The sequence below is a fragment of the Sebastes umbrosus genome, chromosome 15 (assembly GCF_015220745.1).
Source record: "Sebastes umbrosus isolate fSebUmb1 chromosome 15, fSebUmb1.pri, whole genome shotgun sequence".
NCBI classification, from domain to species: domain Eukaryota; kingdom Metazoa; phylum Chordata; class Actinopteri; order Perciformes; family Sebastidae; genus Sebastes; species Sebastes umbrosus.
This window is the reverse complement of record NC_051283.1, coordinates 11,963,957-11,990,691: the sequence shown is the minus strand read 5'-3', so window position 1 is coordinate 11,990,691 and position 26,735 is coordinate 11,963,957. Positions and strand designations below refer to the sequence as shown.

The window sequence follows — 26,735 nt, the reverse complement described above, 5'->3', positions numbered from 1 at the left end:
GGGAGCATATTTCCCCTGTGTTGTGGCCATCATCTCTCTCACACACACACCATTCTGTCTCACACTCTCTCACTCCAACATTTCCTCTTTCTCGCTGCATTTCTGCTACATGTTCCTCCTTTCTCACTTTTATCTGCTCCTCATAGGCATCTTAGGCTACAGTCAATTGTCAGCCACCGTCACCAACGCCTATTTATGTCCAGAGTGTGCGTGCGAGTGCACATACTTGCAGGTGCAGCATCTGCACTCGGATGTTAACTCTTGTCAATTCCCACCTGAATGTGCAGCTACAACATCATCCAAAATAGATATAAAAAGCATGTACCGCACCAGTAGATGCCTTGCATTTTTTAAAACCCTAAGCCATTATCTTTTTCTTCATATTTTTTTTCCACTTATTCCACATCAGCCTCCGTCTCCCTATGCACAGAGCTGCTGACGAGCTGCAGGTCTGGCTCTGCAGTCATATTTTACGGGTCCTCTCTTCCGCGGGTCACTCTTGAAATGTTCCATCTTTCCCATCATCTTTGACTCTTTCTGGATCACGATGGGTTAGCTACGGCAGTCACTCGGCTGCCAAAGTGTGTGTGGTGAGTGTGTGTGTGTGTGTGTGTGTGCATATGGGAGAAGGCAGTGGAAAAATGAAAATAGATCATTCATGGCTAAAAGCTGAGAAGAGCAAATCAGCCCTCCTGCCAGTTACCCAGCATGCATGTCTCTCTGGCTGGTGAAGAAGGAAGTGCAGGCCAACACACGGCTGAGCCAATCCTCTATTATTTCCATTCCAATTTTTATACGTTTTACTATTGTCTGTCCCACTCCCCATTATGGGTGTGCACAGCTCCAGTGGTTAATAGCATCTTTGAAGTCTACTGTATACTGGCACATATGGGCAGATACCAGACTATTGAAAACTTTCCCCATTGTTTGACTACAATTCTATAAGGGCTCTGTACAGTTCCACTTCTCGTATTCCCAAATGAGTCGACATATCTGGTCCGGACCACGCTGCAGCTTCGTTCATTGTATCTGCAGTCGAACAAAGCCAGTTTTCAGACACACAATACCCACTGCCTTGCTGCGGTAGCCCATTTCAATAAAAGCCAAGACTGTGGCTGCCTTGTCCAAATGATTGTCTGCATTGTCTCCCATTCTGATGGCAAAAAAAACCCTATTTAAAGTTATAATTCATGACATTGTATATATGTTAAAGGAAAGGGGGTTAAATGGCAGGATTATTTCTTGGTTTTGCACAGTGACAACAAGACTCTAGGAAGTTAGCACACAATTCCCCATAAGACTACAACATGTCGTTTAGTAGGTGGATTTTGGTACATTAGGCCAGGCTAGCTGTTTTCCCCGTTTCCAGTCTTTATAAGTTAAGCTAACTGGCTGCTGACAGTAACTTCATGTTTACTGTACAGACCATAGACTGTATATAAAGATGGACGACATGACAGCTCCCCAAAAGTGAAGCCAAAACATCTTGATCGCCCCCTGGTGGCTGGCTGCAGTATAAGTTATAGCTGCATGGGTCACACTGAAAAGTCAAAGTAAATGTCAAATAATTTTTTCCCAAATATGGTTTCCGTCATTTTAGGTAGTTTTTATCACGTTGATGTATGTTCAAGTGTTAATGTTTCTAATAAGTTTGATTTTAATTAGTTATTTGATGCTATAAAAATGGGGTGAGACGTCATGATTGACAGCTGCTCTGAGTGAAGTAGTCGAGCAGCCGGATGCTCTGTAATTGTACGAGATTGTACCTCAATCACTACTGTGCAGACTCTGGCTCCAAATGACGTCAAAATGTCAACATGACAGCTCCCGTATCCGGGATATTTGGACTTCACTTGTGTACAGAGGGAGGAAGTGGAGACGCGTCGTCCATCTATATATACAGTCTATACAAACAGATCTTCTCATCTAACTCTTAGCAAGAAAGCGAATAAGCATATTTCCCAAAAATGTCAAACTATTCCTTTAAAGCCAGTTTTGCTTTGTCTAATTGATGCCATACATATATTAGATGTTTATTCTCTGGAGGTGACACCTTTGACCATCACACCGCTTCATTCATGCTTCACAAATCACTGGCTTGTTCACAGCTGTGCGTCAATCAGCTGATCAGTCACGTCCAATCATATTAAGGTGTTTCCGTCCACCAAACTCCATCAAAATACGTTCATCATTTCAGCTGTTGAACTTACAGTATCTCACTGATGTGAAAACACCCTTTGACCCACAACTCACAGCGATGGGAAAGAGCGGGCAGACTCAGCTGTTAACAAAGTGGGTCAGAGCAGCTGGCATGATAGCATGAATATTTAAAATGAAGCAGCTCCAGACTGAAGCCTCTGTAACAATCACGCTGATGCCAAGCAGTGTTAAACAATGACAGCATGTTGTACAGCTCCAACTCCCCACTGAGCAGCTACACAATATTTCTGTACACAGAGAGGAAGAGGAGGGTGGTGGGGGGAGTTGTCCAAAGAGAAAACAAAAAGATGTGTAAAAGGGAAAAGTAAGTAGGGTCAAATCAAGTAGTGGCAGTACGTTCAGATTTGAAGAAATCCCAGAAGCACCCATTATTTGGTGTATAAAATGTGTGTACATAATACTGTAATACCTCAATTATCTTACGAGAAGAAAGAGGAAGAGAGAACACCGCAGGATGACAGAAAGATCAGTAGAGGCCAAGAGAGGAAGAATGGAAACAAACTTTGTAATTAACTCAACACGGAGAAGGGATGACAGGCAGAGAGCCAGACGGACTGACAGGTTTAAAAAAAAAAGAAAGAAAGAAAAGAGGAGAGCGTAGGGAGGGAGAGAGACATGACTGGAGGATGGATAGAAGTAGGTCAGGAGGAGAGACTGAGAGGAGAGGGAGACATGTGGAGAGATGGATAGAGGGAAGGAAATAAAGGAGAGGAGACAGCCAACGTTCGGTTGTGTCTCTCCTACCTCTCTATCTATTCAGTTGGGTGTCTTTTTTTAATGTGTGGCATGTGCGTGCGTGTCACTGTGACTGACAGCTCCCAGCCAGCAGCCTGCTCCGAAAGCCAAAGACTTCATAATAAACACAACAACATGGTTTAATTTACTCCTCCAGGCAGAGCGGCACTGCTCACTTTGCTGTCTATTCATACAAACAGGGACACACGCAAGCAAGTATGACACACTGTAAAAAAAAAGGTCCATCTCACTAAAGCATTTGATATATATATATATATATATATACATATATATATATATATATTTTGTCTTAATTTCTAAGAATTTTAAAGCCAAATTGAAATTTTAATTTTCCTCACATTTTGTGCAAGGAGTTACAAACTATGATGACACGGCAATTATTGTGCATATTTTCCTATTTTTCAAAAGAGGATGATTTCAGGTGATTAGCCTGTTATCAGGCCATTAAATAGACGTTATCAGTCACTATAAGCACCATGGATGTGGGTCATTAGGGACCTACTCAGTGGTGATTTTAGACCTTTTTAGGGGTGCTCAAGCGCACCTACATTTCATCTCAGCACCCCTAAAATATAATTATCTTACCCACTGAGACTTGCAGCCTTTAAGAGGCTGTTGCAGGCTCATTCTTAACGCTAGTGAAGATATTGGTGTCATATGAAACTAAAAAACCTAAGGAGTCGATTGGTACCAACCATGTCATGCTAGTTTGTCGAGAAGGAGGCTAAATAACGCTCCAAATTTTGGCTACATCTTGGTAAGGGAAAACTGGCATGGCGATTTCCAAAGGGGTCCCTTGACCTGTGATCTCAAGATATCTTAATGGAAATGTTTTTTTTGGGTACCCACGAGTCTCGAGCCAAAACCATGCAGCTATTTGCATGCAGTATAATATACAGTATAATACAATAACATTAAATGAGAAAAGTTTAGTTTCAACAGGAGAATAAACATTTGAAAGCAATACATAATGACTGAGAGCTTTACTGCGTAATATTCCAATATATTTTTGTTAATATTTTGAATTGTCACCTTGCGCCTGAATTTTGTGTTTTCCTATACATAAATAAAGACATTTCCGCCATAACTTGATGCAGAAAAGGCAGAAATTGTTGCATGAAGTTCACCAAAATGCAGAAAATTAAGTATAACGCTAAAAATTTCCTGGGGGAGGATCCCCACAACCCCCCACTTAATATTTGTCCCCCCTAATGTTGAAACAAAACCTACGCCCTTGACTGTACCTGGGTGTACTACACCCAATATTCGGTTTTATCATCTATTCACATGGTAGATCACCCAAAGAAAGTATAAGAGAACACGACATGATCTCTAGCGACCGTAGTAATTATTTCAGGAGCAGAAGCGTAAGTCAGGCACTGCAGTCTTTTGAAACATTGTTATTTTAAGCTAAAACACAATGTTTTTCTTTAAAATTAAGTGTTTTTCTTGCCTAAACCTAAAGAACCCTTTTTGTTTATGTTCAAAAAATAACGTTTCATGCAGTTTTAAGTGTTATAACGTGTTGCTTTTAAGTTTTGCTTCACTTTTAGTCCGTAGTAGGAGTAGTAGACCGCTAATGACCCACATCTATGGTGCTTATAGCGACTGATAACACCTATTTAATGGCTTAATAACAATCAAATCGGGTGATATTTTGGGACATATTTATGGATACTGTTTCAATAAACTTCAGGCGTCTGGGTGCTTTTCCCATGGGAGCGGTTGTCTCTCATTTAGAGTTGCTCGGAGACACACTCTTAACTGTCTAAAGTGCGTCCCAGCCCTGTGTAGCCTACGAACGTGAGTCCCCATCCACCCAGGTGCTATGGCTGTCAGAATAGTGTCCACGGTGGGATGCTGACTCGGAGAGGCCCGTCGTCACGGCTACACCAATGACACGGCTGGGATGTGGGTGAGCTTCCTGGGTGGCGGCTCTCATTCAGCCAATCAAGGCAAACAGGCCACGCTCTATTTAATGATTATCCCAGCATCTGTCCCCTATCTCTCATCTCTGTGTGGAAGCAGACAAACAACTAAAGCACAAATAGACTCGCAGTGAATCCCATCCAGGCGAGCGGCTCGATTCCTGGCTTTCATCGAGTAATTTCATCTCAGTTTAATCAAATCTAGAAAAGCTCGTTTGCATTATAAACAAGCCGTGTGCCCTTGATTCATTATATAGTTAGTGGAGAATGTGGTTAATAGAGGATGAGATTACAATTAATGTCAGTCCAATAAAATACATGATTACCACATTTGGATCAGTTGTTATCCATGTGCTGAAAAGAAAGGCGATACAAAGATAGGCTGATTCCAGTCAGTTTTACTCACACCAACCAGAGTGTGTGGGCGATAAGGTTTACACCGTGCCACATTGTTGCTGCGGCTTGGCAAGGTGTATTGATTTCATTTCCTGCATTTGTTTTGTGGAGAAGAAGATCCCATCCTCTTCTGCCTGGTCACATGGATGTTGTGAATCTTGTTATTGTTCAGTTGGTACACTCAAAAACAGTGAATTCGCTCTGTAATTAATAGCACCGAGGTTGGTGAATTTGCTTGCCGCCGCTCTCTATCTCCCCTGCTTTAGGATGCAAGTGATCGATAAACACACTGTTTTCCTCCGCTGTAAATCATGTGAACGCTCCGAGACTCCCCGCGGGCATGGGTGGAGGAAAAAAGAGACGGACAACAAGGAGTGCTGGGCTGATGAATTTAAGGATAAACAGGAGAGAGGAGCGAGAGGTGCTAAATGGGAGAGCGAGGAAACTGAAGAGACACCGTGAGGGAAAAAAAGAAAGGCTAATATTCTTGATTTATCAGCCCAGCAGCCTTTGAGATGAATGAGGAGAACAAAGCTGTCTGTGGCCCCTTATTGCAGCCCGCGGGATGAATGCTCACTATTGCACTGTTTGTCTTTGGTTGGGTAAAAAAAATGAAGTGCAACATCAAGAAAAATGTTAATCAGAATACGAAAAAACACATTGTGTTCACTTTCAATTTAACAGGCCACTTGATAAAAGAGGGAAAACAATCTGGACATGAATCTACAAAGTCTATTTCTTTTTGTTGTGATTCATTTGTAATTCATACCATGAATTACACTCCACTGCACCTCCCACCTTTGTGAGACAAATACAGTGCAAAAAAATCAAATAAGTTTGTTTATAGCTGTACGCTCTCAGAATCATATTTTAAAGGATTATACCACTGTTTTTGCATGTTATAACCCTTAGTGTGTACATTATTTAGAAAGCTTGAAATCTCAGCAACTGTTTAGGTAACAGAAGAGGTATAGTGCAGAGAGCAGATCTACTCATCATCTCACAGTTGTTCTGTGTAATGAAACTGCAAAATATATACTGATTGCAACACTTGATTCAATTATTTGATAAGATTCCTATTTTTCTTCATACTTACAATGCTCCTGTTGTCTCGCATACTATATTGTTGCTCTTTTTGTGCCTCCAGGTGAGACCGGTGCAGCCCTGTCACGCCCACAGCGCCCCCTTTCGGCCCGGACGGCCCACCACGCCCCGGCGCCTGTGAAAGGGTACCATGTCAGCCGTAGCATGTCCCAGCATTCCTCCGGTGGTGGCGGAGGAGGCCCCTGCCACTGCCCGCCTGAGGACTGTGACGGCCCGGGCAGAGACTACTACCATGGTCACAGTGATGGCCACTATTACCCTCCCGGAGGTCCGGCTGAGGCCCTGGCGCTGGAGAGGCACCATTCCCATTCCCACTCCCATAGCCACTCTGGAGGAGGAACCTTCCCTCGCTCCCACCCCAGCCAGCACCCACCTCTCCAGTCATTTGACTCTTGCGAAGAGTGCCTGTCCTCAGGCCACGGAGGGAAGATGCACCGCATTCCCCCGAACATGATAGACCAGTTTGAGAAGCAGGGGCCCTTTCATCCGGACGGCTTCCACACGCTGCAGTACCAGCGCACCGCAAGTGGGGGCGCTGAGCCGCGCAGCGAGAGCCCCTCGCGTATCCGCCACCTGGTCAACTCCGTGCAGCGCCTCTTTGCGAAGTCCCATTCCCTGGAGGCACCGACCAAACGGGAGTACAACGGCACGAGAGGAGGTGGCGACTACCGCGGCGAGAGAGGAGGAGGCCACAGGAGCGGAGGGGAGGAGGGCGGAGGCCACTATTCGGGTCACCAGCCTCGCTCTACCAGGAGGAGCAAGTCTCGAGAGCGTAGCAAGAGCGGAGACTCGCGGCACGAGTCGGGCAGACGCCACCGCAGCAGGACGGCGGGCTGGTGGAGCTCTGACGACAACCTGGACAGCGACAGCAGCTTCCTGGTCAGCGGGGGCAGGCGAGGGTATCCTAGCGGACACGAGAGCCTGGATGCAGCCATCCAGGAGCTTACCATGAAGAGGCCCAAGGAGCGTGGTGGTGGCGGTGGTGGACATGGTGGTGGTGGTGGTGGTGGTGTTGTTGGGGTCGTTGGTGGTGGTGGTGGTGGTGTTGTTGGGGTCGTTGGTGGTAGTGGTGGTGGTAGTGGTGTCGGTGGTGGTGGTGGTGGCAGTGGTGGTGGGCCGGGACATGGGGAGTGCATGGCGTGTACCACAATGGCTCTGGCCGGGACCGAAGGAGGGGGACACCACGGACAGCACGGACACCACGGACAGCACGGACAGCACGGACACCAAGGCCACTCCCTGAAAAGGAGCACCTGGTCGGCCATGACAGTGAGTCAGGCCAGAGAGGTGTACCCTTCCACCAGGGGAGGAGGCTACGAGAAAGCCCTGGTGCCCTTGGAGAGTAAGCTGAAGGAGAGGACCTTCCACTACCTGCAGGTACTCTTGCATGTCAACCAATGATCATGTGTGTGTTTGTGTGTATACAGAGGGAATATGGTTTGTGGGTGACTTTGTTTGCTGCTCAAAGCTGACCTCAGCTCCAGTTTACACATTTTGCATAAAAAATTTCACACCTTCTTCTCTGAGTCATAGCTCGATCAAACCAGAGTGCATGCTACTCTTTCCAGTGAAAGAGTAGCGGCGTTTTCAACGTCCATAAACCCTTTTCAAAACTAGAAGGGCACTCGTGTAGAGCGCAGACCTCCGCCAAGGCAATGCCCGATCTCACATTGATAATGAGTGAAAAAATAAACCGTGTATCCACCCTGGGATTCAGATCCCCTTCAATGAAATGAATGGATTCTCCTATGTAGCTAACAGCTAACTGGCAACATAGCACTTCCTTTTTTTGCATTACTCAAAGCATAATGGGAGCCGTAGTGCTCAAATCTCGAAATGTTTTATTCCCAAAATGAAAGAAGAAAGAGTGAGAAAATCCATGAAAATAAATGTACACTCAATACATTTTTTTTACCAAGACGAAGAGAAGTATGTATTAACATGATTAATCTCCTCTATCTGTTGGTTTACAGGTATTTGCAGTGTATTAAAAACCCTTTTCACACACAGGCTAAAAAACAATTTTTCCCTTCCTCTCATTTTGTATACATGAATTCCGTAAAATGAAAAGCTAATGGCTGTTAGAGTGTGTCTACAAAGTCAGGTGAAAGAGCGCACACACTCTCACATACCCACACAAACCTCCAGCTGTGCTGAGGTAGAGCTGCCATGCAGGCTGTGTTTCTACGGAAACAGCAGGTAGCCGCAGGAGTCCCTGGTGTTTTTCCAACTCTCATCCTTTAGACACAGCTGAGGTCTGCTGATAGAAGAGACAGAGAGAGAGAGCAGGGTGTGTGTTAGTGTTTTCAAAGGGAAAAACCCCACACAATTTGCCTCTGTGTCTTAGGATACCATCACATTCACACCTTAGGACACAAAATGAACTTCCCCACTGCAGCTTTTCTCATATCTCCAGGCGTCACTTGCAGTTTTCGTGAGAAGGGGGGGTGACGGTGTGTGTGTGGAGTGAATTTTGTGCTGTGCTTAGATGTGCTGAAGTCAGCCAGATTGATCCCATGGCTTCAGAGCAGACAGATTCCTGGAGCTGCAGATATAGAGCTGTTCAGGTCTACTCCGCCGGTATACTACACCTCAGGACAAACAGCAGCACAGGTGCCACATTGAAGCAACAGCTCCAAACTGAAGCCTTGTTCTCCGGAAGTGAAATTGACAATGTTTGCTGCCAGACAAGTGCAGACGGAGTGTTTAAAGACTAGACGTCATGCATTCAACAACTGACTATTCATTTATTCAGACATTCTTATCCATCCAAATATGCTCTTATACCCAGGTGTGCTGAATGATGAATCCAACCGTATCATAAATTGGAGCCGTAGCATAGGGATCGCCCCCACATCACTATATAAGGGCAGGTGTTGTGCCTTGCGCAAGTACTCTGGCACATGCCCAAGATTTGGAGAGATGCAACCAAACAGCCAAAAAGACTGTAAGAAGAAGAAGAAGAACTTCAGCAGTAGTGAAATTGAGATACTGTTAAATAATCTTATTCAAAGTTGATTTTCCAGAGCGTCAGCACTAGCGCTACAGGAAAATCAAAAAGCATCAAAGAGCAGTATATAAGCCATTCAGAATCATCCAAGGGTTTTATAGTCTTAATTGGGATCAATGGACCAATAGTCTTTCTTTAATAAATCCAATCATTATAATTACTCCAAAGTCAGTACTAGTTCATGGGCTACGTACAGTCCAATTTGATCTCAAGTGGGTCGGACCAGTAAAACCATTGCATAATAACCTATAAATAATAACCTCTCCCTTCCTGTTAGTGTAAAGTAGAATTCTGAAAACTTTCACAATTAATGAAAAATCCATTTACAAAACAGATGATGAACAACCTGAGATGTTTCACTGATCTCTCGGTTACGACTAAAAACAGACTGCTGTTTCCTCGAACCTTCCAACAGTTCATTTATCTTCTCTGTTCTCAGTTTTCCTGGCAAGTTCTTGTATTTTTCGCCATGATGAATCAGACAGTGGCGCAGAATATTATATTCCTAGAGCAATGAAAGGTGCTGAACACACCAAACACACATTTACCTCTGCGAGGAAATAGGAACTAGTCCATTTTTCTTGGAAAACCCGACACTGTGTCCACTTTTCTCCTTTTTGACAAAGGCATTTGACAAAGGCATTTGACAAAGGCATTTTCCACCGGCGGCTCCTGCATGAACAGTAGCTTGACAGTGTTGTGTCACATAGCCTGTTAGCGTGTGGGGTCTATAATAGTGCATCCAGCATATAGGGCCTGCTACTGAATTCTTATCAGGACAGCGCAACCCCAAAATAGGAACAGCAATGTATTTTATTGAAACATTGGAATTAATGACTTCTCTGCAATTTTTACACTTTGCAAAGTCATCCAGTGGGCCAGATTGGGCTCTTTGGAGGGCCAGTTCTGGCCCCCGGGCCATATGTTTGACACCCCTGCTCTAAAACATATAATAATCTAAATTTGATTATACGATATTCATGCGTCTATTTCCTTGTGTTGGACAAACAATTTGTGGACTGTGAAAACAAGATGCTTTTACCTTATCTTTGTAAGAGAGCTCTCGACCACTCGTAAAATGTTCTCTTACCAAAAATAAGAAAACATTGGTGAATCCCAAAAATCAATGGGCACTAGCATAATAAGAACAAATCGTGGATATGAACAGAAACAAGAGGCCCAATGGATCACATTTCTACTTGTATATGAAAGCGGTCACTCATGATGATGAACCCACAGAGAATTATCACCCAACTCTGCTGTTCCTCTCAACTCTACGAAGCTTTATAGCATCTTTCAACTCATTGTTTTGGTTTCATACAGTAGTCTGCAACTTTACTATTCTAAAACAAAACCAACTGCATGCTACCTGCCCTCCACAGTTAGCGACTAGCTGGTGAATATAGTGAAGCATTTACCAGCTACAGCTCCCTCAGGTGTTAGTGGCAACAAAGAACAGAGCTAAAAGGAGAGTGAAAAATGAACTTATATTCATCAGATGGCCAGAAACACGACTCCAAATGAATGCCAATGTTGCTCCTTATCTGCTGGTTGTTCACCATATACGTACATGTATATGAATAATATGTCAGTTTTTGAAAATAAAAGTTTTGAAAAGATCCTGATGACTCCGACTGGATAAGGACGTAAGGAATAAAAGTAAAATATCATCATATAGGCTACAACAGTATCGCAAAGTTTGTTGATCTGTTGAACCCAAATTAGCTCAAACTTGTTTCCAATCGAAAAAATGAGTGATCACAAAGTCATGGATGTAGTCTTCAAATCTCAAAGTAGAGAACAAGGAAGATATTATGATTCTTCTGAACAGAAACATAAAGCATGCTGTACAAAAAACAGTACATTTCAAATCAATTCAAGTATGCCACGACTGCTCCTTTAAGTAGGAAAAGAGACCAAATAGTTATAGAAGTTGTACTTTGAACTGGCATTTTGTAACATTAACATGTACATACAAGTTCACACTAGGTCATCGCTCAAGTTTGACGCCCAAATGCAAAAAAAAAAAGTGAAGCAGCTCGAAGTGAAAATGGAAGCCCAAAAACAGCGAGTGAATCTTCGCGAGTCTGAATTACTGTGGTCAGAGTCAAAGAGACATGTACAAGGTTCTGTCCCATGGTGTCAACGCCAATCACGCCATGCGGCATCAGACCCTGGCGCTCTCCATTCCCTAAGCCTCTCCCTTCCCATCGGCCTGTGTCTGATAGATAAGGAACGATAAAAAAACGGAATATGGAGCGAGAGTGAAATGAAGACAGTGAGGGAGAGAGAGACAAAGATAGAGGAGGGGAAAGAGCAAGGTAGGGGGATGCAGAGATAGCAGAGCAAGCTCAGGGATAGAAAAGAGATAAAGGAGGTGATGGTAGCCAAGGGGCACAGCGAGAGGAGGAGAGAAAGAGCAGGATGAGAAAATGAGTGAGATAGGAGAAGGCCAGAGGGATCGGGAGATTAGGCTGAATCATCTTTTAAGTGATGACCTTAAAAACACACACTCAGCTGGATGCCAAACCCTGGGGGTCTTCCCTATGTGTGTGTGTGTGTGTGTGTGTGTGTGTGTGTGTGTAGGTGTTTTTATTTGGTCACATGCTTGTGAGAGACTACACACACCTCACAGCATTTGCAAAAAACTGAAAGATGGAGATGCTAAAGCAGCTGCTGTTACGATACTTCCTGTTAGATGGCGTGCAAAGCTGTCATCGTACTGGAACAGAAGTGGGATCAAATGGTACAAACACATATTTACATATCGAAGTGGAGTGGTCATCCACAATAATAGAGTTCTCTGTACAAGGTTGGTGGGTATTCACGTCTGCTATGTTGCCAATTAAAGCTGCACTTGTCAGTATTTTTTTATATTAACAATGGATCAGATGACTAATGTGAAAGGCACTATTCATAGAATGACGAATCCACAGAAAATCCTCAACTAACCCTGCAGTAAGCGCTGCAGAGCTTTTAACCCTCTTTTAGCTCATTGTTTTGGTTTTTCTTGTCCACAAAGTCTGGTCACATCAAACCCATTTCCAAGCTCAGATAAACTGACAATATGCTACCTGTCGAGCACCAAACCACACACGGAAAAAGTTAGCAATCAGCTGGTGTCTCTTATAGGCTGCGACAGAAATGGAAGACCAGATGAGTTCAAAAGTCCTAAATAGGCATATCTATTTACAACATAACAAGAAACAACGAAACAAACGTGTAAGTCAGTAATCAGTCATGTAAGCATTTATGGATGTGTGAAAATGGCAAAACGGTAGTGGCTACAAGGGAGCCCGCAAACTGGGGAAACTCTTGCAAGATTGTTAATGTTAAGCATTGACCTTGAATGGTTAAGGTTAGGATAGATCGTCTGTAGCTTGTCTCGCAAGAGTTTTTGCAGATTTTGCAATTTGTGGGCTTTTTCTAGACACGACATTGCAAAACAAAGAATAGCCAGCAATCAAAAGGACACTGTGACCTCACTTAATGTCACTGGAGGGGTGCTGCTAGCAGGAAAAACAGAAACGATTGTTTCCCTCACTAAAGCCTGGCGCATTAAAGCTTCCAGTCTAGGATCAACAGTATACAACTTAGGTTTGTCACCCAACGAACAGCACTCCAATAACTCCTCTGACGGAGCTCTCAAGCAGTCCTCAACATACCATGACTATCCAAACTAATGTTTACAACTCCTACCTGCAGCACGCCGAGCTCAAACAGCCCCAAGGCACAGCCAAAACTATCACCGCAGCCTCGTCCCTCTAATTGCCTTACCAGGAACTAACTAATACTAGCCTTCAGGTGTTACTGACGCACTGTAACCCACAAGCCCAGTAAAGCAACCAAAAATTGGTGACCCCACCTGCAACTTCCCCAAGATAACTACTCTAACTTTCATCACTACACCATCAAAAACCCCCCAACAAACACCAATGGGAATTCTCTTAAGCCTATAACTGGGACAGAACAACAGCTATTTACTAACCGTATATACAGGACTACCCGAGCTGTGCCACAAAATCACCAGCGTAACACAGCCTGGCGACACAAACACACACGCCAATACATTCGCCACTTGCAATGTGAGATGTTTTCAGTTGTCCTGCTGCCCCCAACTGGCCCAAAAAATCAACTAATGTAGCTTTAAAGACAGGAACTGTGATGTATTTCATTGTCTCTCCTTATAGCTGCCTGGCTCTTCAGTTTTTCATTGGTCAGGTTCCCCAAAAAATCAGACCATACAACATTTTAAAGAGTTATGAAAGCATTCTGACTTATGAAAAGTCATACATTTTACATGACGGCCACAGTGGGAACCTGTCAATGTGATTTTATTTGTTTCATATCATAGCTCCTTATCAATTCTCTGTGTGTTGTTTTCTTCCTTAGTTTCTTGTCTCGTCTGTGTGAGTGTGTGTGTTTTTTCATTTTGTTTTCTCATCAGAATCTCATTCATCTGCCCATCTGTCTTCCTGCTCCCTGCCCGCTTAAGTCTGTCCTTCAGCTTTTCTGTTTCTTGGTTTGCCATGCACCCTGTCTCTCTCTCTCTTCCACCTTTCCTGTCTGTCTGCCTACATTTTGTCCGTCTTTCCATTCTGCTCGTCTACCTTTTTTCGTTCATTGGTTTGTTCGCTCTCGGTCTGTCTGTCGGCTTACGCTGTTTCTCCTTCTCGGTGTCAGTGTTTCTCCAGCTGTCAGAGTTTCTCTCTTTCTGTAAGTCCCTTGGTCTCTTTCTCTCTCTCTTTAACATTATCTCCCATGTATATGTACATATATGTTTGTGTGCGCCCTCATCGTGTGCATGATGAGCATGCTTGAGCTATATCTGTGTGTGCGGGGTGTGTCGGCTTTACGCCGGGTGCACGTGTGCCGTGACTGTACGTCTGATTCATCACTCTCCTTCTGTTCGAGGTGTGAAATATTTTTCAGTGATGAAATATATTTCTGTTTGGAGAAGTCCTTTGACTTTAACAGCAGATATTGAGAAGAAGAGGCTGCCAACAGTGCAGTGATGACATCCTCAATATCTCAACACTAATTAATTCACACTGTGACCAATTGTTTTTCCCTTAACAGTTAGTGTAGAAGAAGAATGCAAATTAATTTGAAGTCATTTTAACAGTGTTTAACCCACTAAAACTGATTGATTATGTGGTGGTACACTTATATACTCACTGTGTGTTGCAGATTAATCCTCCTCAGTCATTTGTATCTATGACTATGTGAATGTGACTGTGACTGTGTCTCAGGTCCCCTCAGAAGACTGGGGTGGTGGATATGGCGGCGGCGGTGCTGCAGACGGCGGAGGGGAGATCCCATGCCGTCGCATGCGGAGCGGCAGCTACATCAAGGCCATGGGCGATGATGACAGCGCGGACTCAGACTCCAGCCCAAAGGCCTCGCCCAAGTCCACCCTGATCGCCCAGAGGGACGCCTTCAGACGATCTATCAGCATGGATCAAAGGTCAAATGTCCCAAATAGAGTGTTTATATAAATATTGAAAGAGCCTTCAGCTATGCACGCTGCTCTGCACAAAGCAATGCTCATACCCACTCCAGCCTGCCACTCTCTGGCCTTTATTATGCTACGTTAGCTGTAGTTAGATCACTAACTGTTTGCTCCATTCGAAAGCCACTGAAGGCATAATCTATTGTTGTTGATACAGTACATGCCTTTACTATCCTTTCATTTTTGCCGTTAAGGTCCTTAGTTCAAGGGGTACATGATAAAGACAAAAAGTGTCACAATATATTCTGATTACAATACAACTCAAATTCATGTTTGATTAAAATGTTTACATTGTATTTTAGAAAAAGAAAATCTACATTCTTACAAAAAAAACAAGAGTATATATTTTAAGTACTTAAAGGGGACACTCTAATAAACGCTTTATATTGCACTTTTCAGCCCAGTCTCGCGGCAAAGCGTGTAACATACCCGCCTGTCCACCAGAAGAAGTGTCAGCGTCACATTTTGTGTCGCCGAGATGTGAATTTTACACGCCTTCATGAAGGTGCAGTGTTTTGTAGTGACGGTTGCCACGTGATGTTTGTCACGTGTATTGTAGTGACGGACGTCTAACTTCAGAGCTAGTTCCGTAGTATCTAAAGTGAGACCACTTACGGTGGGTGGATCAAACAAACACATGACTTTCAGGCGGGAGACCCATGTTTGAGACCGGTGTTTTGTTTTGCCAGATGGTGACTTTTTTCACGTGTTTCCCGTACTGACATTACATTGTTTCCATACGTGTTTTATTTAGTTTACATACTTATTTTAAGCCCAACCATGATGTTTCCCTTAACCTAACTAAGTGGTGTTCTTGCCTGATCCTAAGTCAGTGACCATGAAGTTTTCCCAAGTCTGTGGCTTCGTTGCCCCCTGCTGGTACTGCATGTTAATACAGGCATGTCATATTCACGTCACCGCGAGGCAAAACGTGACACTGACACGCTGTCCTCTGGTGAAGTCTATTCCACACTTTGACGTGATATCGGGTTGCGCTTGTATAAAGTTGAGGCCCTCCAAAACCACAGGATCCTACGTTTCCCATAAAGCAACTCGATAGCACCTTTCATTAGACCCACCCTGCCTTGTAAATGCCCACCATGTCTCGCAAACTCGACATATTCAGTGTGTAATGGAAACCACACGTGTGTGTAGTCTTTAATTAAGTTGGGATAATACACCCTGATGACATCATCTGGGGTTATTTTCTCAGACTTTAGAAAGCTCCCCCCGCAGTCACAGAGGATATATTATATAACTGTGTTCACAGGCTGAGTAAAATTGCATAACATCGGTGGAGTGCATCCGCGAACCACAGTAATTTGAGATGAGGATTTGGTCACAATATTGGTAGAGATAATAAGTGATAATGTTGAATTATTGCCCAACACAATAGTGCAGATAAAATTCAATCTGTTTATCACATAAGCACAGTCAGGTAGCCAGTATAAAAAAAGAAATACAAGTAGCATCCATGTCCTTATAGTATATAAGCTAGTGGATACTTTCATATAGGAAAGCTCCTTAACTGCACTTCTGTATAACCAACATGAAAAATACATTCACTCACATGCTTAGAATGATTTCACATAAAATAAATCAGAGTGATAATAAGATGCATTGCAGTTTTTCCCCATTTGACATGGGAATGCAGTATTACAACACTCAAAAATGCCTCAAGCTGGCACAGAGCATGACTCAGCGACATTTTATTTCATAGTTCTGGTGTTGGTTAACCCAATGTGTGTTGCTGCAGTCAGTTTTTGACAAAAATAGCACAGCTGAAGATTTTACAGCCAGAATATCATGTAAGTATACGAAATGTGTTGTCATACACTGCGGTTGTTGCAGTCATCAGAAATGCTGATTATATGTTTTATTTGTTTAATTCAGGTACTCATGTAAGCAGTGTACAGACTCCTACCCCAACAGCCGAACTACACCCAAAACTCAAACCCGCTCTCGTAGTTACACCCGCTCTTTGACCAGCTCACAGGTAACAAACAATCTGGTTTTACTTGTGTGAATTATGTAATTTGTGTAGGTTTGGACTACAGCAATTTGTCTCTTCACAACCTCTCGTCCTTCAGCTGGGGGACACGTTGAACCGTCAGTTTGAGGCGGTGTGTGAGACCATGTTCGGGGAGGTGGAGTCTCAAGCCGTCGAGGCCCTGGATCTTCCAGGTGTGTTCCGCACTCGCAGCCACAGCTATGTCCGCGCCATCCAGGCCGGCTGTTCCCAGGACGACGACTGCCTCTCCGTCTTCTCCATGTCGGGCCCCCAGGGAAGCATCAAGGGCGGGGCCGGTGAGTGTGTGTGCGTGTGTGTGGTTTGGCGAACACCAATTGGTGTCTGCATGAGTGTCAGAAAGGATGTGTGGTTGCCTTTTTCATGTGGTGGCAACCTGGTGGGAGACACAGTAGGACAGCCAGTGTGGGAAGGAATTTTATGACAGCTTGTGTCTGCTTACCTCGACAAAACCACGTTTATGCACTCACACACAACCGCAAACCCAACACACACACCCTCATTCATTGCACAGCTGCGTGCAATGTGTGCATCCATTTTTAATTTGTAACCTTTTTTTTTCCTCCCTATTCCTTCAATCTCTATGATCTCACTTTTTCACCCCATCGTTCTGCAGCACTTTCCTTTGTGTACGCGTATATATGCGCGCACGCTATATAAGCATTGTGTATGTGTTATTGTGCATGCTCTTTGTTCTCTGTCATCTCTGTATCTCTCCCATCGCCCTCCACGGTGTGATTGCAGGTTTCTGTTTCTCAGTAATAGGTAGAGGAGCGCTCGTGATTATGATGATAGCTCAGTGTCTCCGGCTGCTTCTTTCTCTCCATCTATATGTCTACAGTATCTGTCTCTTCTTTTTGCCTTCTTGCTCTCTATCACTCTTTATTTGAGTATTTCTGATCATTTTTTTTGTTTTATCTTTTACAATCATGCTCTTATTCAAGCCTGATATACAGTAAATCTGCAGTATTTGTGATAGTGTATGTGTGTGTGTGTGTACAGGAGACTGCAGAGCCACCTTGCAGGACTCAAATGTATAAGCTAAAAGACCAGTAAATCCCCCCCAGATATTTATTAAAGCCTCTGTGACACACACAAACACACCTACATACATGCTTGCACACTTAGAGCTTAGAGCCTCATGGTCAGGATCTTTGTAAACTGTGACAAGCTGGTTGGTGTTGAAGACGCTTTGTAAGAAACGCATTAAAGTTTGATCCTTTATTCACTGAAAATTAACTGTGTATACGCGCGTGTGCGTGTACGTCTGAACCAAGATGTGAGACCGAATCTGCACTTCTCATTTTAATACTTTCTCTCAGGAAATTGCTTTATCGTCCTAGGAAGCAGAGTTAACTTAGCTCAAGGGAAGAGGTTTTCTTTTGTCACTTCTGTCATGTCTGTCTTCTCCACCACGTTGCTCCCTGTCTCCCACTGAAACGCATACCAAAAGCAGATTTTTTGGCGAAATAAATAGTTCAGTTTATGAATCTTTCTGTCACATCTTGCATTTGGCATTATTATTTAATTTTTTTTGTTGTTTTCTCTCCCCCTTCTCTCTGTATTTTTTGTCAACAAATTCCCCTCCTTGTCTTTCATTTCACTTTCTCCTTCCAGTCTGTCCCTTTTGTAAGTATCCATGTCCCCTGCTCCCTGTTGATATAGTCCCCTTTCTGCTTTTAACAGCCCACTATGCCTCTCTCTTCCTTTCTCCCGTTCTTCTGACACTTCAGTCTTTCCTTATCGTAAAGGTGCTCCTCCCCCACTCCCACCTCGCATGTCCAAGTCTTCGCTCTCGGTGCGAGCCCAGAGCAGCACCGAGTCCACCCAGGATGCCTACTTCAGCGGACCGCTGGCCTCGAGCTCAGGCCAGGGGCGTCCCAAGCAGCACAGCAACTCAGTGGACCTGGGAAGCTCCGACGGCCCCTCGGGTCGCTCCTCCAGAGGGGCCTACTACACCGCCACGGGCCCCGGACGTTCCCGACAGCACAGTAACTCGGCAGAGAGCCTAGACGGGGTCAGGGGGTCGCGGGAGCTGGTGCCCTACGGAGGGGGCCCGGGAGTCGGAGTGAGGGCCAAACACAGCAGCTCGGCTGACAGTCTGCTGGAGGGGCCACCCAGGCCGAGCAGGGAGAGGGACGGCAGGGTTGGGGGCAGCCTGGGGAAGTCGGTGTCTCTGCCTCAGAACAGCATAGTGCTGAGTAAAGCTGGGGGGCAGGACGACGGGCGTGGTGGGAGAAAGTGGAGGCCATCCATAGCAGTGCAGGTGGGAAAGGACATTTTACTCCATCAAAATAAAGCTGCAACTAACTTTATAAATTGTCAATTAGTCATTTAATTTTAGTTTACAACAGTGGTTCCCAACCTGGAGTCCGGGGGCCAAAGATCACAGGGGTGCGCCAGGATTTATCTGCTCTGAGGTTGTCAAAATTAAATGTGCACATGTATAACTAAAATCATAGTAACACACCTACTGGATAATTTATCCGAAAGTATGTATATAAAACTTTTTAAAAAGATATAATTTTTGCTATTTAGTAGACCACATTCTGGTTAAATCTTGTATTTCTGGAGGTTACACTAATATTATTAGTATTATATTATTTTGTAGAATTAGATTCCAGTGGTGGCTGCGTAGGATTATTTCCGACTCCTGCGATCCAAATATTTCCAAAAAGTCCAGAGCATTGATAAGTCCAAAAGTCAAAATGTATTGGAAAAAAATTCACAGCATGTTTTTATCTAACGAAATATTCAGCTTCAATCCATATTTGTTGGCGTTTAGCCTTTCAAAAACAACATTTACATTGCGGTCAAAAACCTATTTGCTCTCCCGCTTGCCACGAACAAAGGGGGACACACACTGACGAGTTACATTATCATTCAATTCAATTATTATTTAATACACTGAATCACTTCATTCAAACTGGAGATTTTGTTCGAGGATTTGTAATTATTTTAGGGTATGAAATTTTCATTAGATACAAGTAGGGAGGCTTCTAGGAAAATAGGTTGGGAACCACTGGTCTACAAAATGTCAGAAAATAGTGAAAAATGTCCATCACAAGTCTTCATGTTGCTCGGTTGGTGTGTCAAAACATATTGAATTTACAATGATATGCAGGTACATGTTAAATAAACATATTCCTTGTTTACATTTTGGCAAATACAGGAATATGCTGTCTTGCAGAGAGAAGATCGATACCACTCCCATGTCTGAGAGTGATGTCGATCTTCTCACCTGAGCTCCAAAGAATGAATGATTAATGAATGAAATTGTCTAACTAATAATTCCAGTTGACATCTTTAAGGTGTGTGTTTTAGCAAATATAAGCTGCGCTCTGATTGTGGTGCTTTGTCGCTTCTTCTGTTCCAGGTGGACAGCTCAGAGACTCTGTCAGATTCAGATGCAGACGGCAAAGCTCTTACCGAGGTCCACTCTATAGGAGTCCAAGTGGAAGATGACAAAAGGTAATAGAAATACAGTACATCTAAGCAGGGAAAAAGTATTTATCTTTGAAATCTCTTCCCGACTTGAAGTGTGTTTATTTTTGCCTTAATTACAGACACAATCTAGCAAACTAAGATGTGCACTTGTTTATCTGTTAATTTATCTTTCCCCCCAAAATATATGGCTTCATCAAGAGCTTTTGGTCTTTGCACAGTAATTTATGTGAATAATTTTAATATGTAATTTTGAAAAAGCCTTCATCTCCTGGGCGCCCAGCAGTGCAGCCACCTATGGTTGATTTCGAGGCTGGATCCTATTATTTCATTTAACATTTCATCAGACATCACAGCTTGAACCCGGTAACACTTTGTTCCAAGAATGTCTTGTTTTTCGACTGTAACCATGACTACTGCAAATCATGCACTCGACATGACTTTCGCACATGATGCAGCCCTTCTCCTAATTATATCCAGCGTCGCTTACGGGTCAGATTCACACGCATTGCATGCGAGCGCTCGCAACATTGCCGAACCCCGAGCGAGTGTGTGATCATGCACCTGTTAACAATGTCCCCCACCTCCTGCGATCATTGAGGATGACAGTGTGACGTCGGGGGAAGAAAACAGAAGTGCGAGAACGGAAATCTGAGTCACACCTCACACCTAAACAGACAGCGAGGGAAAGGATGAGGGGAGGTGGGGTATAAACTTGAAATAGAGTAAACACTCATCACTGAGTCCATTGACATGACATTTGCACACACTGGTGTGTCATATGCCAAAGGATTAAGCAGGGCTTATCACAGCCGAGTGAGTAGTAGTGACTGCACTGACAGCGTGACTATCTTTGCTCCAATAGGAACGTGCAATCATTAAAAGAAAAAACTGATTTTTGCTTTTGCGTGCGATACTCTGACGTGACTGGATGGCTCTGGGCGTGCCGTGACTCCCTGTGTTGCAGGCGGGCTCGTTTCAAGCGCTCCAACAGCGTGACGGCGAGCGTGCAGGCCGACCTGGACCCCGAGGGCTTCCCCGGGCTCAGCATCGCCGTGCCAACCCAGGACAAGAGTCTCCAGTTTGGCTGTTCCTTCCAAAGGCACTCGTCAGAGCCGGAGTCAGCTAGCCAGTTCACCGAGTGCCACCGCACCGTCCACACACAGGGACAGTGGGCATACAGAGAGGTAGGTCTGCAGTGATATGCAGTATCTTATCATTCATTAGTCAGTGGTCCAGTGTCCCCATACCTTATGGTCAAAACTAGACTAAGGCATGAGGATTGAGGGTGAGGTATAAATTAATAATGGTCCAAATACCAAGTCCAACAGTTTCTTTTTGCTGTCCCAGGACTTTATCCAGGGTGGCTATACCACCGATGCCTGTCCAGCAGACCCACGGCCCCACCAGCACCCACACTTGCCTCCACGTTCCCACTCCCCTCTGCCCATCACCTCTGAGAGAGCTTGGGCGGGGACGCCGTCCCTAGAGGGCCCCCGGAGCCTGCCCGATTCGGGCCGGGCCTCGCCCTGCATGAGAGACGGGGAGTTCTTCTTACGCCTCCTGCAGACAGAGGTGGAGAGGATGGAGGGTTGGTGCCAGAACATGGAGAGAGAGGCGGAGGAGAACGAACTGCCAGAGGAGAGTGAGTTTGGGGAGGAGGATCGACAAAAAGGATCAACAATGAATGATTCGCTGATTTCTAAAAAATGACTTGTGTGCTGTTTCCTCTCTAGTTCTTGAGCTGATACGAAATGCGGTTGGCAGTGCCCAGATGCTCATGTCTCAGAAAGTCCAGCAGTTCTTCCGCCTCTGCCAACAAAGTGTGGTGAGTATGTGTGATTGCATGCAAAAGAAATGGCAACACACATTACATACGGCGCATGGTTTTGCTGAGATTCACTGAAGGCAAAATTAGCTTGGCTGCCAAAACTACTGCTATTTAATTTGTCGTCTTTCTCTCTTTCACAAAATCCTTTGCATACTGCTTTGTCACCCATCACATGTCATGCCCCGTCTCCCCACTCACCCAGGACCCATCAGCGTACCCCCAGCCCACCTCTCAGGATCTGGCAGGCTTCTGGGACCTGCTCCAGCTCAACATAGAGGACGTCAGGGTCAAGTTTCAGGACCTCCAGAGGCTCAAGGACTCTGGTTGGAGGCTCCCACCTGAAAAGAAGGTGAGAGGCCCAGGGGTCCAAACAGCCCTGGTTTCCCTACGGCACTCCCCCAGAGCTAAGATGGCAGTGTGCAGAAGAGTAGCGCAGATGGTCGTGCCCTCCAAGCCTTTGCAGGCTGTGAAAATACAGAACAGCAAGAGGAACTGAGCTTGAGCTGCCCACGAGACGGCGGAGTCTTAAACTGCTAGAAATCTAAATGCATATCAGCTTTTCTTTTGCATTTATTGCAGCTGGCCAGAAGAAACTTGTCTGTTACATTATTGTCTATAAAGGTTAGGCTACTCACTGACATTCTTCTTGATAACAAACTAACAATTGTTTCTCTTTTCTTCTTTTTCTTTTTACATTATCTTTGTTTACCTTTTTCTTCTCCCATTTCATTTCCTTTTACCCGATGCCAACGCATGCTGAGATGCTTTTTTGCTTATTTTTTTTGTCAATTATGGTTATTTGTCTCTCATAATGTCTCGGTCCGTGATTCTTCCTCTCTTGAGTTTTACCTTTTTTGTTGTATGGTTTTGCTCTTTTGGTTTGTCATTCTTCTTTGTTTCTCCCAATATCTCCACTTTTTTTTTTGCATGGGATCCCTTTCGTACAACCATACAAAACCATTTTTTTTTTCTACCACCCCGACACGATAAATCCACTGTCCGTTGTCATATTATATATATCTACGTCTCACCATTGCCGGGCTAGGAGGATAAGAAGCTTCCTCCTCCCTTACCAAAGAAGCCAGCAGGCGGGGTGAGTGGCAGCCTCCGGGCCGATAGCGTCGGGGATGTGGGCGCCGGAGGTGGAGTAGGTGGATCGGGAGGCCTGGTGGTGCCTCGCATTGGTGGACACACCCTACCCATCAGGGAGAAGTCCCTGGACCTCGGGGACCGTCAGAGGACAGAAGCGAGGAGGAGGCTGCTGCAGACCAAGCGCACCGCCTCCTTCAGGCAGAACTCGGCCACAGAGAGCGCAGACAGCATCGAGATCTACATCCCCGAAGCCCAAACTCGACTCTGAACACTGAGGTGTCTCCCACCCGCCTCCTCGCTCGCCATCAGCCCTGCGAAGCTGACCTGCACACTAATCTCAGTCTTTCTCTGAGCCCAGTTTTTGGATCCTCTACAGGTCATCGCTGTTTATCCGCTATACCCTCCCATCACTTCACTTAACCACAACTGCAAATTCACTTCTCTTGCTCATTAAACAAGCAATGACAGCCATTTTAGTGTCTTGAAATTTGGACATTTTACTGACACAGAGGCCTCGACTTGAAGTGGTAGCTAGCGGACTTTTTTAAGAATTCTCTGAATTTCTTTTTGGCTGACAAACAAGAAACAGTCCACTTTTATAACGGTATAGTCAGCGGGAGGTTCACGCAGTAGTAGCATGCCTGTGCGTGTTCACCTATAGCACTTCTCCATCACTGAGAATAAAGGGCTTAACAGGCACAAAACCTCTGTGGAGAAGAGGAGATGACAGAATCTCCCTGTGGATCCTCCTGAATGCCATTTGCAACAGAATACGATAGAGCCACACTCTTCACCGATGCTACCAGTATGGATGAATAAACATGGATTCATTTCTCACCATCAGTTTAAATGCCCTTAAAGTCAGATGGTTGGCAATCCCCAAAGAGCAAGCATAGTCAGTCAGCTACAGCTGGCACTTTTCACCCAGGTGCCATCTGTCCACTCTGGCGCCCGGTCAAAGAATATGAAACTATTTTCTGTCTCTTTCCCCCTCATTCCTCGCATCCCGCGTATCCATCGACTACACGCAGTGAAGCCGTTTGAATGTGCAAGTGCTATCTGTACATAGTGTGCACACTCATGTTTGCCAAAAGGAGCTTTTTTTGCAGTGTAGCATCACAGCCTTGACAGCTAGAGAGCATCACAAACAAACAGAAAAAACAGAGCTTTTTATGTAGTCTCTCTGAAGTTTCAAGTGTTCAGGGGTGGGGTTGCTGGGGATTTTTAGGGGAATATATTTTGGTGGCTTTTCAGGACTCTACTGAGAAGGCCCCCATTTCACTGTGAGACTCTAGCACCACCAAGTGGTCAAATGAGGACCACCAACAGTGGTCCGTAGAGAGTTCTGTCCACCTCAGTCAGGAATTAACAGACGCCCTGATGAAACAGCCATGAAAGAAGATCACTTTCTTCATTACTCCCCCCACCTCCCCCAGTTCTTTCCCCTCTCTTCTCTTGAATATTTCAGAGTGGACTTTCACATGTAATTGCAAAGATAAAGCAGTGGATCACAAAGTAAAAAGAGGGGGAGAGCTGTCTTTAGCAGAATCCACTGGCCTAACTTGAAGTACAATCCTCTCCATTTCACACGCCGCTGACGAAAGAGGGAATCTCTGAATCGAGGGAAAACAAAAGGAGTCGTATTTAATGTAGCTCCCTCCAAAGCCTGTCCAAAGAGTCATCACAGAGAGGAAACCATCCGTTGTGAAATGATAGAAAAGAAGCAACATGATAGTTTTTGGTAATAATGATGAGATTAAGGATTATGAATGGACTTATACTGTATGTTTGTTGCACTATGTGCTCCTTTCCTTTCCTCTTTATTTACTTCTTGAAATCCACCCGATTCGACTGTTATCAGGCCATTAAATAGGCGTTATCAGTCACTATAAGCACCATAGATGTGGATCAATAGGGGCCTACTATGCCTACTACATTGTGAAAGTGAAACTTAAAAGCAAAACGTTTTTACATGTTGTAAAACTGAATGAAACATCACGTTTTGAACACAAATAAAAAGGCTTCTTTAGGTTTAGGAAACAAAAAAATCATGTTTTGGGTTAAAATAACTACGAACACAAAGACAACTACACATTGTTGGTTTCACAAGGGATGCAAACTCCGGTCTCCTGGATGAAAGTCCTGTGTTTTGTGTTCTGCTCCTGTCATAATTACTACGGTCGCTAGAGGTCGCTGTCGGGTTATTTTATACCTTCTTCGGTGATCTACCATGTGATTAGATGATAAAACCTACTAGTGGGTGTGTCTGACCCACATCTATGGGGCTTATAGCGAATGATAACGCCTATTTAATAGCTTGACAACAGTCTTAATGGGCTGAAATCATACTATCTGGTGTTTCCACGGAAGAAAGTGTAGCATGATTTTAAAATCGTTGAAAGGAAGGGTCTTATTTATTTATGTCCAAACAGATATTTCTAATTTAAGTATTTTGTATGTATGGTGCATATAGTGCATATGTGTGTGTAGTGTGAATATGAAGGGCTGTGATGTGATGAAGCCCGGTGAAAAGTCCAAATTAGCTGTTTTAAAGACAAAAATCACAAACTATATGAATCTTTTAGCATGACCTGTTTGTTTGTTTTCTAACATTTGGGTGGAATGTGTTGGCAAAATGGGGATATTTTAATGGGAGATGTATATTTTATAATATAATCTACATTTCTAGATTAGTAGAGACTATTGAGTACAGTATATGTAAAAAACAGCATATATCAAATGTGAAATACTACAGTATTATTATGATAGATTATAGCATTGTGTGATACAGCTGTGTGGCATATCCAGACTCAGTACACGTTGAAAAATGAATTTCAAATGATTATTATCTTCAGTTTGTGAGTGCTGGGTCAGGTTCACAGGGTATAACTGGCAAGAATTGCCAAGTATGATCCTCCTTAGGCCTACTGTATATCTGTCTGTGGTTCTAACAACATATACTGCTGTATCCCCTCCCCGTATCCCCCCTTTAGAGCCAACTACATGTGCCTAACCAGCTATATGTGGAGGTTTCCTTTGAACACAGTTTACAGTATATATATAGAGAAAGATGTGTAAATAGAAAAGTATCAAAATCTGCAGAGAAATATTGTTAAAGAAAATGTTTTTATTGTACTTTGTCTCCCTCACTTTCACTTGCAATACACACGTAAGACTGGCAGATTTTGTCGATGTTAATACTGCATGTTTTATGTCGACCTCCTTTGAAAAATTTAGCAGAATCTCATTTTTGACTGATAAAAGCGAAGCAAATTTTGTAGCTTATAAACTGTTTTTTGTGATTGAAAAACAATTGACAGGATTTTACAATGAGTCATGCCTTTGTACAAAGATTATATCCTTGGAGGACAATGATACTGGCAACCTTGAAACAGCTATTTTGATTTGAATCG

General features: G+C 44.0%; 1 protein-coding gene across 1 annotated transcript in view; it reads left to right on the top strand.

Moving 5' to 3' along the window:
* dlgap3 (discs, large (Drosophila) homolog-associated protein 3) overlaps nt 1–24,476 on the top strand; it is a 129,565-nt gene extending 105,089 nt beyond the window's left edge. Inside the window, exons 3-14 of the mRNA XM_037795547.1 lie at nt 6,448–7,386; nt 7,510–7,781; nt 14,667–14,881; nt 16,820–16,922; nt 17,017–17,233; nt 18,689–19,221; nt 20,332–20,426; nt 21,367–21,586; nt 21,750–22,044; nt 22,136–22,227; nt 22,433–22,579; nt 23,276–24,476. Of these exons, the coding sequence (XP_037651475.1) occupies nt 6,549–7,386; nt 7,510–7,781; nt 14,667–14,881; nt 16,820–16,922; nt 17,017–17,233; nt 18,689–19,221; nt 20,332–20,426; nt 21,367–21,586; nt 21,750–22,044; nt 22,136–22,227; nt 22,433–22,579; nt 23,276–23,590 (3,342 nt within the window). The 5' untranslated portion in view covers nt 6,448–6,548 and the 3' untranslated portion in view covers nt 23,591–24,476. The remainder of the gene's footprint in view (nt 1–6,447; nt 7,387–7,509; nt 7,782–14,666; nt 14,882–16,819; nt 16,923–17,016; nt 17,234–18,688; nt 19,222–20,331; nt 20,427–21,366; nt 21,587–21,749; nt 22,045–22,135; nt 22,228–22,432; nt 22,580–23,275) is intronic.
* Nucleotides 24,477–26,735: the final 2,259 nt, after the last annotated feature.